The 12,173-nt window shown below is 37.3% G+C and overlaps 1 protein-coding gene across 4 annotated transcripts; it reads left to right on the top strand.

Annotated features, from left to right (window-relative positions):
- Positions 1-715: 715 nt before the first annotated feature.
- mbpa (myelin basic protein a) lies at positions 716-11,698 on the top strand. 4 transcript variants are annotated; one of them, XM_084422538.1, is made up of 6 exons: positions 716-1,012; positions 2,674-2,742; positions 6,143-6,169; positions 6,450-6,470; positions 8,822-8,911; positions 10,345-11,698. In XM_084422538.1, exons 1-6 carry the CDS (start codon positions 893-895, stop codon positions 10,393-10,395), a joined length of 378 nt encoding a protein of 125 aa, XP_084278664.1. In that variant the 5' UTR covers positions 716-892; the 3' UTR covers positions 10,396-11,698. The 4 variants fall into 4 exon arrangements, with proteins under 4 accessions (XP_084278664.1, XP_084278663.1, XP_084278665.1 ...); XM_084422537.1 differs by having other exon boundaries at positions 721-1,012; positions 2,638-2,742; XM_084422539.1 differs by lacking the exon at positions 8,822-8,911 and having other exon boundaries at positions 725-1,012; positions 2,638-2,742.
- Positions 11,699-12,173: the final 475 nt, after the last annotated feature.

Below are 12,173 nucleotides of genomic sequence, written 5' to 3'. Positions count from 1 at the left end.
GCATTTTTAGCAGCACTTCACCCTCAATAGAGACAGATTTTTCTGTGTGATCATAATGTTTATCTGAAAAGCACGGAGGGAACCATGCTGAGTATCACACACAGCAGTTGGTTAATGAATTGCAAAGTCATTGAAAATTCATTTGTGAATATTTCAAGACGTGGAGGGAACAGAATGAGTGGGCGAGTGCAGATTGCACCGGCGAGGTCAGGATGCGCAAATTACAACACTTACTTCAAGAAATCAGTCCAAGAACTAGTTCACAGCATTTCGAAATAAAAGAAGGCGTGTTGCTTCAACGGTAGCATGACATCATCAGGGTGTGTCTGTGTTTCTTAAATGTCTGGAGACGTGCTTTATCATATTGCATGAATGGAACGTGGCAACATGTGTCTGCAGCTAACAATTCCAAACCCTATACGTTGCAATATACCATATGTCATTTCTCAATGTAAACTATTTGTATAATGAACATGAGTCATCACAACAATGGTTTGATTGTGCCGAAGCCGTTCTTCACTGCGCTCTGGTTCTTTCTCATAGACAGGCCTTGTTGTGCTTGACCCAAGTCGAGGCAGATGTGGACTAGAACAATAGCAGCTCCTTTTATCAGAGAGCAGGGTAGTGACACCCTCCGCGGGCACATAGGGCTCGAAAGAATGCCTGGCACCAGCCCAGAATCACTGACGCTATTACAGACCCACCTCATCTCCCGTGATGCCATGCAAACGGAGGGGACGACACCTTCAAAGGCCAGCCCTTCTTCCTTAGAAGCGCCGAAGACTATCGAGAAGGTTTGCAGAGTGTCCCCAGAGCGGAATTTGGATTGAGTTGAGAAGGACATTCGTGGGCCGTCCAGACTGTAGACCACCAAACAGATCCAACACCTAGAATGGCCACTGCAAGCACCTCTGGACAAAGCCCATTCGGGCTGGGCAGGAAGAAGAAGGCCCCTGGTCTCCTGGATCAGATTGGCAGGTTCTTTGGAGGAGACAAAAAGAAAAAGGGAAAAGTGAGTCATTTTTTATTTAAACCATTGTCATGGTCAACGACAACTTCTTGCTAAATTGTTTGGGGTAAATACTGGTTCCAGATTGAGAAGCTGAATTCGAATATAGTTTAGGACTCAGTGGTGATTGCATTTGTGTTGACTTCATTGGGATGCAATACTCTTGGGTCTAGAGAGGTTGTTTATGGAGTGTGGAGTTCAAATTCATCTGTACTGCAAATAGGCTGCCTCTTCTCATCTCATTTTAGCTTGTATTACCGAATTACGTAATTCACCTAATCTCTGCATTGGTTGAATTCTGCAGCATTATGCATGCAGTTTGCCAAAGTATTATGTTAACGCTCATCATTTAAATCCTACTATTTGGTATTCTGTTTATTTGCCACCCAATACTGTCTATATCAATAAATAATGTACAATTTCTGAAGATAAATCAGTTATATATCAGTAAAATTTCATATATGGATTTTTTTTTCTCAGAACATTTCATAAACCATACTTTCATATGTTCAAGTCACATTACCAAATAAGAAAATTATTTTAGTCTTATTTTACAGAGCATTTAAACAAAGAATTTGGTCTTAAATCCTGAACAAATAGCTGAATCTATCTTTTTCAAAATTATGAATTATCAAACACTGTTCATTCTGCTTCAGCAACTGATAACGATAATGAGAATTATTTTTTGACTTCTTTAGCAGCAACTGATCAAAGCTCAAATGGGGGGGGGGGGGGGGGGGGGACAATGAATCCTCACAACATTAAGAATCTTTGGACACAGTTGTTTGCAGTGCAAGAGATATGATAGGGGTTTTCTGTTCTGGCAGTAAAGTGCGATTCAGTTACTTCCTCTAGGCAGAGCTGTATCTATTGAAACTCATACCTCCTTGATGCATGCTCATTTTAATGTTCAAAGAATGGCAATTTATGTGCATAGATACATTTAGATTAGCATGATATTTTTATTTCCAGGTTTGCCTCTTCAATCTTTTCTCGTGGCTAGCTTTTGTCACAGAAATGTGAAATTTTGATTGGGAATGTAATTAAATTGGTTTCACTTTAATTTGATGATCACCTTTAGACATTCTATTGTCTCATTTATAAATTATATTGTTCTATAATGTTGCACCTATGTCAACTAGCTCTCATTAGAGTAGTTGAGTATTAGTAGACTGTTAGGGTTAGTGTTTTTTTGTCAAATCAACTTATATTATTAATGTGGTTCAGAGAACATAATATTTTGAGTTTGTTTTAACTCAATGTTTTATTTTCAATGGACTTAAAATTTTGAGGCAACCAGGTTACTTTCTTTTTTAACAATTCATTTTTACAGTGTTAGGGTTCAGGTCAGTAGCATAAGTGGACATGTACTTGCAAAATGACTTATAGTCAGTAGAATGTCTGTTGGGGACCATCAAAATAAAGTTTTAGCAGTTATTAAGCAGACAGTCTAATACTCTAATGACTGGTAGTTGACGTGTAGGTGCAACATTCCTTATAGTCAACAGAATGTCTAAAGGAGACCAACAAAATAAAGAGTTTGTTGGCTGAATTTCCAGTCCAAGAAGTTGTCGTCATAATGCATGTTACACCTTGACTCTGGACATTTCTCTTTCATTTATTTGAAGGGCTCATTTCGTGGTCATCTATCCTCCTCTCCACAGAGACCCCACCACTCTTCCACCCGTCGTCGTGGAGATGTCAACCCTGTGGTGCATTTCTTCAGGAGCTTTGTAAGTACAGTATCAATAGCAGTACAGTTTGTTTCCACCACAGGAACATTCCCCAGGAACTGTAGGGACTTTGGGGTGGTACTTGGAGTGTTTTGACCGCAGGGATCAGGGTCTAAATGTATGCATTACCAAAAATTCCCCCCTCAGAAAGTCCCTGTTTGCGAGGTAGTACTTTTTCAAAGTTCAGGAACTTTGGGGGTGGGATTTGGGCGCTCAACATGCTGATTGGTTGAGTTCACGCAGCATTTTGATTGGTTGACTCCATGCAGCATTTTATTTCAACCACCATTTTTAAAAGTCTGTTGCGGTGAATGCATTAAGAGTTGTTTACTATTCAAATCAATAATGGAATTAAAAAAATACGACCGATGGACCGCCGACGAGGTTCAGGCTTTATTAAGCTCATTTGCGGCGGATGAAATCCAGCGGAAACTGGAAAGTCACACACAGACCTACGTCACCGGAGTAATTTGCCTAATCTTCACGGTACTTTAGACCACGATGGAAAGACAGCAACAGGTCTGGGGGGAAAAGAGTTCCTGGGACAAACTGTTCCGGGTAATTTTGGTGGAAACGAGGCCATTGTGTACTGTTTTTGGGGATTTTTACAAGTCCCAAACTTCAAAGAGTCATGTGAAACTAACAATAGAATCAGTTCCCAGAAAAGAAATCAATTCATCTCGAGACATGAGAATGGTATTTTCACACCTCCCTATGTTCTCATCTTTAGCTCCCACTGATCCAAAGATGTTGTTACCCTTTTCGAAGCACCAAGCAGCACGATAACATAACCTCATTCAACAAATCAGGTCAAATATATTTGAAGAAAAAACATATATAGTTGATAAAGACTACTTAAGAGCAAACCAAAAAAATCAATAAGGCAACCCAAACAAAAGGCAACTTCCAGACAGCTTTCGTCCTAGACATGCCACATTGTGTCTGGCCATTCACCGTCTAAGTTCACAGGCCAAGTTTGTCGTCATGTTCAACATGCAGCCCATGTTTTCTTTGCTACAATAGTCCAGACTTGTTTTTCTGTCAGACAGATGACATTACACACACTTACATCACTAGTGTTAGATTCTCTGGTCACACTTTCTATTAAGAGTTCTTAACTACTATGTACTTACATAAAAAATAAGTACATTGTACTTATTGTGTTAATATTGTATTGCAAAACACTTTTTCTGGTATTGAGGTGGGATGTGGGTGGTTAGGGACGGGTTTGGTGGTTTTTGTTAGATTTAGGGATGGGTTGAGGTGTAAGGGAAGGGTCAACAGTGTAATTATAGATGTAATTACAGAAATGAATTACAGCTGTAATTACATGTCTGTATAAGTAATGTTAAAAAGTATTTTTTACTGAGATGAGGTAAAGCACATTGGTCAACATGTGTTGTTTTAATAGTGCTATACAAATGAAAGTGACATTGACATTAAAATATGTACATACACAATAAGTGCATTGTATTAAATAATTAATTTAAATGTTAGTGCACAGTAGTTAAAGACACTTCATATAAAGCGGGGCCGATCCTCATGGTTTTTATGAGACCATAAAAACCATAAACCATAAATTTGATGGATTTATCTTGGTTTTACTGTAAAAATGTGACAGTAAAAACCTGTTCATTGGTAACAGTCATTTTCGTAAAAAATATATTTTTTTCTAATCTGTTGATAAAATAATGTTTATGCATAATTTTAGTGTCATGTGTTACCATGGTGTTTAGTATTTGTGTGAATGAAACTGTGCACCTTTTATATATTAGTAATTACATTCTCAGCTTGTGGCAAAGCTGCTTGTGATGAGCTTTGATTCATCATGTTGCTTTCTCTTCACCACCTGGTTTTGGTGCTTATCAGTGTATTACAAAGGTACAAACTATTATAGGTTGGTTTAACATTATATCAGTTAATTAAATATGTTTGAGGGTTTTTTTTACTGTAAATTGAAGTTAAATAAGTAAAACCTAAAATGTTGCTACCATGGCTGTCAGTTTTTATACCGTAAATTTAATGTTTTTTGGTTTTGTTTTGTTTTTTACACCCTAGTAAAGAATGAGTCACTCTTTGAAAGTCACTGTTTCAAATTGAAAAGCAAGAATACTCTTGTTCGGAAACATTTACCAGACAGAGCAAAGATGTTTTACTTCCATCATCTTCTTCACAATTTTTTTTTATGATGTAAGATGTGATGTGTAAATATGAAATTCCTCTTTCAGGTGACACGAGTTGAACTCCAACCAGCATGTAGCCTTATATCACAGATTTTCTTGAATTTTCCTCTGAAAAACACAAAACCGGTTCTGTGGAAACTATAACTGTTAACATTTCCCCATTACTCATGTCCTAAATTTAAAAAGAAATTCTAAGAAACACTAATTGCACAGTTGTTCCTCAGTTGTGTGTGCTTGTTCATTAAAAAACATACAGGCTCTGCTTTCATTATTCATCTGAACTGCAAGGAAGTATAATGAACGGCCCCAGTAAACATCTTTAAAATGAAAAATCTTTGTTCAAGGATTGCTTATCTTGTGTGTATTACACTGGATAATGCAGTGTCTCGTTATAATGCTCAGGCCTCTTCATTAAAGGGATACTCCACTTTTTTTTGGAAATAGGCTCATTTTACAACTCCCCCAGAGTTAAACAGTTGAGTTTTACCGTTTTCGAATCCATTCAGCCGATCTCCGGGTCTGGCGTTACCACTTTTAGCATAGCTTAGCATAGATCATTGAATCGGACAAGACCATTAGCATCTCTCTCAAAAAAATGACCAAAGAGTTTCGATATTTTTCCTATTTAAAACTTGACTCTTCTGTAGTTACATCGTGTACTAAGACCGACGGAAAATGAAAAGTTGCAATTTTCTAGGCTGATATGGCTAGGAACTATACTCTCATTCCTGCGTAATAATCAAGAAACTTTGCTGCCGTACCATGAGTGCAGCAGGTGTAATGATATGACGCAGCGCCCGTGACCGGGCCTAAGTTTGTCTAACCTATTAGACCTATTTTCAGGCGCTGCGTCATATCATTACGCCTGCTGGACTCATGGTACGGCAGCAAAGTTTCTTGATTTTTTATTACGCAGGAATGAGAGTATAGTATCGAAACTCTCGAAAATATCGAAACTCTTTGGTCATTTTTTTGAGAGAGATGCTAATGGTCTTGTCCGATTCAATGATCTATGCTAAGCTATGCTAAAGTGGTACCGCCAGACCCGGAGATCAGCTGAATGGATCCGAAAACGGTAAAACTCAACTGTTTAACTCTGGGGGAGTTGTAAAATGAGATTTCCAAAAAAAGTGGAGTATCCCTTTAAAAGCTGTGACAGTGCCTTTTGAATACATAAAATGTTCTCTAACTAAAACTTTCAATTTGTTTCTTGAAAGGTGTCCTCTCCTCGTCCCAAGTCAAGGGTAAGTCTCACATTTTTTCTCTTGGCATGTATCTAATCCCTTTTTTTAATGCTCTTGGTATATTGATTTGCAATCGTTTATAGTTCAATCTGCTCAGGGTATAAATAGTAACAGAGCAACACTGTGATATTCATTCTCTAATTAGGCCATCCTAGCTGATAGAATAGGTTTGACCCACGATTATTTTCTATGCCCTCTCATATCCAGCAATGAAATTATAATTACCTCTAAGAAAAAAATGAATCATTCTACATTCTTTCTTTTTTTTTTTCATTTGCAGTGGAGAGAAGTATTGGGCCTGGTACGTCACTCATCCTTGATGTGATTCACATTTGCATTCACAGACACCCCCATAAACAGATCTGATTGGCTGATTGCTGGACGCCTTCCTGTCTCGTGTCTCATTTCTAATAGATCTGTCGTGTTTCTTTATCATTTGTTCTCTTCTTTGTGAATTAACCAATGCATCGCTCTAATTACAGCTGCTGAACTTTTCGCTGCGCTTCATGCGATCTTCTCGTTAACCTGTGGTATAAGATGTTTTATAAGGTTGAGTGGGTTCATTTTCCACAAAGCTCCTGACTGATCACATTTTTTGTGTTTTTGAGGGCCAAATTTAAGAGTTTAATAAGCATTACTGCACTGTGGTTTCAATTAGCCACACTAAATTATTTTAATATAATTATTTCCCTTATTAAGGCACACTCTCATGCCAAAATGCATGTAATAGCCATTACTTAAGAAATCTGTTATAATTTTATCCTAATCTATCATGTGATTATGAATTTCCACAGCTTTCAGCTGTACTATAAAAGAGTGATCTCAGGCACTGAAATGATTATACGATTATATTTCAGTTTCTTTCTTTCTTTCTTTCTTTCTTTCTTTCTTTCTTTCTTTCTTTCTTTCCTTCTTTCTTTCTTTCTTTCTACTGAATTTTTTTTTTTTTGTCTTGATTGTTACGCTCTTTCTTTTATGATGGCTTTTCTCCTGACCCAGAGCGACTCTCTGCTTCTTGATGACTTTGAGACAGCGAGACTTTTTCTGAGTCGCAGCCGGTAAAAACGTTTTCTCTCTAGGGGTCTTCAAACTGTTCACTCCCCCCATAAACTCATATTCCTCTCCAACCCATCTACTCCCCTCCCAGGTCCTGATTCACTGACTCACCAGTGCCCCCTGTGTTTTAGTCACGTGTTGTTTAACTCCACAGGCTCCAATACATAAAGGCATGCAAAAAGCAGGCATGCAGCATTGGATGCGTTTGTACATTAATAACTGACATACAAAAAAACGTTTCTTTGGCTGGCAAAAAAATTTTTTGTGCACAACATTTCCCATAGTAGATAAAAATATGTAAATAACCCATGTTATGATTGTCCATTTGCTGCACTCTAAATCACCCCATAATACTTGACATGTGGCAAACATCCTCTGCGCTGTAGCTTGCTATTGCACTCTTTATTTGTAGACATTGGTGCAGAATTGCAGCATCAATCAAAAAACAAAACAAAACAAAAAAAGCTATATTGCAATTATGAACACAGGAACCTATTATGAACAGTTGTTCATGGACATTTCTGAGACTTCCTTAAAGGGATGGTTCGGAGTAAAATCAACCTAGGGTCCTTTGCACCATGACATCGAGCCAAACACTCCCCCTGAAACCTTTTTCTCCTTGGTTGAACATTTTTAAAGTTAGAGCTTATTTCGAGATATCAGCTGAATCGCTATTGGCTCCAAATTTGTATCTCGTAAATTACCCTACTAATAATGCCCAGAATGGTACCAAACGTCTACAGTAGTACAAATAGGTTCTGTACTCATAAAACGAGGCATTGGAAAGTTTGTAAGTACATCAGGAGTTTATTTAAATAACACTTGCCTGACGGCTCATGCTACCGCTAACCCGGACACCGACGTCAGTTGAGAAAAGCACGTAAAAGTCCTGACAGAAAGCGATGCATAAGGATGTAGTGTAACAACGAATTATTATTTTTTCCGAAGTGTTGACAACTTAGTGTTATATAATAATTGTTATAAACTGGTACTACCAACAAATTATTAGTGCATTCCTGGAACTGGGCGTCGCTACACCACATCCTTATGCATCGCTTTCTGCCAGGACTTTTACGTGCTTTTCTCAACTCAGTGAAGTGACGTCGGTGTCCGGGTTAGCAGTAGCATGAGCCGGGGGGTTTGGCTCGATGTCATGGTGCAAAGGACCCTAGGTTGATTTTACTCCGAACCATTCCTTTAAAGGTGAAGTGTGTAATTTTTGTGCCATCAAATGAAATAAAAAAAATAAAAAATGTTTTCAATTAAGTTTTTTCAAACATTTTGATAGAAACGTGCCATTTATGCTTTTCAGATAAATCAACCTGTCTTGCCTATAGTTATTTCTGCTATTAAGCTAGTATAGGAGGAAATAGAGTTTTCCATAAAAAAAACAAAACAAAAAAACATGCACACACTTCACCTGTAATATCATATCATGCTGAACACAAACTGTATGTTCATCACTGAGTATTATGTCATACACTGTTTTAAAACACAGTTTGACATAATATGACAAAGAAAAATATTTTCATATAGTTTATCATTAAACAACACTGGGCAGGTATCCTTTTTGTGTTCATAAACTATGTGTTTTAGGCTTCCCCGTCAGCGCGTGGCTCGGAGAGCATTAGATCGCCTCACAGACGCAGAAGAGAACAGAATACACTCTCCAGAATCTTCAACCTGGTGAGCCTAAAACTGCTGAAAAACGAAATCAGTGTTAGATCCTCTGAGAAAAAGTTTAGATCTCTCTTTCAGTTATTTAAAAGAGGTTCTTCTTATTTAAGCGCAATTACATGCAAATGCAAAGAAAGCAATTTCAACATCGAGATGTAATTAAGGCTATTAAAAATGCTCAATAACAGGATGGAGCATACTATTGCTTTGAAAAGGCTGTTCAGTCTTTCAGCAGTCATTGAGGGACTTTTATTCACTTAAGCTTTTCAAAATCAATATTTATTCAGGTTATAAAGAAGGCCCGTCTATTCTGGACTCATGGAAAGTTGAGTCTTACCATGCGCCCTTACCTTGCTTATTCAGTTAGTCATTGAGAGCCTCATAATAACATAAGCATTGTGGACTTTTGCCAGGTACAGTGCATAAAAGTATTCACATCTCTTCATGCTCATTGATTCTGAAAAAGATTAGATTTTCAGTGGATTAAGAAATATCACCTGCTTCTTAAAGAATCGTTCGCATTAAAAGGAACATTTTGTAATTTCAAATCTGTATGACTTACTTTCGTCCATGGAAAGAAAAGCTTTAAATCAGCATGTCTGAGGTGCTTTTTGTCCATACCATGAAAGTGGAAAGCTGTTTGACAGCTCTATATGAGACTTGACAGTCATGGTCACCATTCACTTTCATTATATGGAAACAATGAAAATAGGTTACTGATCTAGTAACTACTAGGCTTGGAATGACATTATCATAAAGAAAAGTAAATACATCTACATCTTGGATGTCCTTGAGGTAAGCTAAAACATACCAAAATTTAATTTCAAAGTGAACTGTCCCTTTAAAAAAAAAAAAAAAAAAAGACCCCAAACATTTGAACAGTAGATACAGTAATATAAATGTACATATTGGCAAGTATTTGGTCCATATGCTATTTTTGAACACTTTAAACATCCAAGCATGATGCTCACGTTCAGCTCAAATATCTACCTCATCTGCTCTCTTGGCTAATTTCCTTTTCTCCCTTTTGAACTTTTCACATGACAATCTCTCCTGAACAGTGGACACAATCAAATCAGGCTGGCTCTCCACCTCCATTCTGCTGTAGAGCTAGAGAACGCTGAGTGCTCAGATCACTCTTTTAGAAATGTAGCATATTGTTATGGCTGGGTAATGCTCCTACAACATGGATGACTCAACATTATGTCATTTTGTTATTAAAGACTACAGTTGTGACATTGAACATTTAGTCCTTCACCCATCCTGCTGATGCTAAGTGCTATTTCATTGCACGCTTCAGCATTTATTCTTTTGTAATATGTTTTAGAACTAACGGTGATGCAACGTTGATTTTGACCTTGCATAATCCATCAGTGTCGAGGCGGTTTTGTGTCACACATCTGATATGTTGATGACCATACTGGTTTTCTCTCCGATCTCAGGGAGAAAGCCGATCTCGCTCTCCACCCAAACGCTGGAGCACCATCTTCTGAGCCCTTCGCCGACCAGAAAAACACTAAGATGGAAGAGAGTGAAACGGACGAAAAGCAAAAACCTGAGCGGGAGGATCTCTGCCCTATAAATTCACAAGTCGCTGCGAGTTTAACAGACTAACATTGGCCATCTTTGCTTCCTAGATAGAGATACAATCCAAGTATCTGTTTTTACATTCCTGCAGGGTTTCATAAGCATGTGTTGACTGTATGTGTGCAAAACTGCTGCAATAACCGTCAATGGTCAGGTGATGTGATACGTCTAGTTGCTATACTGAAAGTCTCCCTCCAAAATTTAGTTGAAGTGACCAATTCGAAAATGTTCCAAGAGCAAAAAGGGATCAACATCCCTCAGCAATGGAGATTAACCAAAAGGTTTGATATTAGCCTTAATTGACAGAACTAGACCGAATATTTCTCTGTTTGAGCCTTTAAAAGTAGGAAAATAATGGCCATCATTCAAAACCCATGATCTTATAATTCTGAATTCGTCTCAGATGTATCTCACACAATGGGTTGTTTGTCTGCTATCCAGCATTTGATGCGTGACATTAGTCTTTGTGCTACAGTGAAAAGGCCTATCCATGGTTTTGTTGAGATCAATGTTCAACCTCAGTGATGTGCTGTGTATTTGTGGATGTTTATGTGTATTGTGGTCCTTGTGTTGCATTATATATGGGTTATTTACTTTGTACCAGGAATTTGTATATAGGATTCCTTATTGTGTTAATAAATGTTATTTAATTTTAATACATGAACATTTACCTAATATTAAATTCGATTTATTTGAGAAGTTATTTAGCTCTTAATTAGGAACACGCATTAAAAGAAGACTAAAAACACAATTTTGTGGACTATAGGGAATAGATTCTAAGCATATATGAAGCTTGGATTGTATGCCCTCGGATGTTGCACTGCAGTATGTGTGTTAAAACAGCCTGTAAAAGTTGTCTGCGTCATTATGTGTGCAATTTTGATGTTATTTTAGAAAGGTCTCATGTAATTACCAAAGGTAGGATTAATATTTAAATAACAGACAAGCAGAAATCTAGGACAAACAGTCACTGGGAGCATAAAGGGTGTGAAACTGGAAAAAGGAAGGAAACATGAAAGTGTAAGAGGGAAAATGTGGGAAATGATAAACCAGGAATTCTGAAAGAGTGAAATGGAGTTTATTCAGCTGATTTTTATTTATGTGATGTTTCTCATGAGTCTTAATAATGTTCATTGTTTCGTGTCTCATAGACTCTTCCTGTATGTACTGTTTCTGAAATAGTGCTGAATAAACATTCGGTCAAATATTCTCCCTGTCAGCGCTGGATTTGTCTCCAAAATGGTGCTACACTTTCCATAATGCACAGGATATTCTGAAGTGGCCAGGTGTACTGATGTTATATCTTTAACCCTCCCTATATTTATAAAGTAACGTTAAATAAAGAATCAGAATTATATCAAATCTGTGTTTGATTGTGCATCTGTTCATCCTCAAAAATCTCACTAAGTGTGTTTTTGAATTTTGATTGCACAGATAGATTTTGTCACTACTCCAGATTTGAATATTAGAGACAAAATTGCATAGACCTTTAAGATAATTTGTAAATTCATTCTCAGTACACTGTAATGCCAATATGTTGCAATTGTTTGTCCATACGTGTTAATCTAGAATTCTGTACAGACAGTGCTATTACATACAAATTGTAGTCAGTTACAGATTCCAAATTACATGACAAAAATTGTAGTTAGTAACGTAATCCATTACACATTTAAGGTAATATAAT

Source organism: Rutilus rutilus, assembly GCF_951802725.1.
Source record: "Rutilus rutilus genome assembly, chromosome: 11".
Classification (NCBI taxonomy): domain Eukaryota; kingdom Metazoa; phylum Chordata; class Actinopteri; order Cypriniformes; family Leuciscidae; genus Rutilus; species Rutilus rutilus.
Note: the sequence above shows the minus strand (reverse complement) of the source record. Positions and strands in the feature narration are given on the sequence as shown.

Excerpts from the sequence above, each read along its gene's own strand:
- mbpa (XM_084422537.1), top strand. The coding sequence starts at position 893 with ATGGCCACTGCAAGCACCTCTGGACAAAGCCCATTCGGGCTGGGCAGG. Across the intron at positions 1,013-2,637 it reads ACAAAAAGAAAAAGGGAAAA|GGCTCATTTCGTGGTCATCT; the intron begins GTGAGTCATTTT and ends ATTTATTTGAAG. Across the intron at positions 6,471-8,821 it reads GGAGAGAAGTATTGGGCCTG|GCTTCCCCGTCAGCGCGTGG; the intron begins GTACGTCACTCA and ends TATGTGTTTTAG.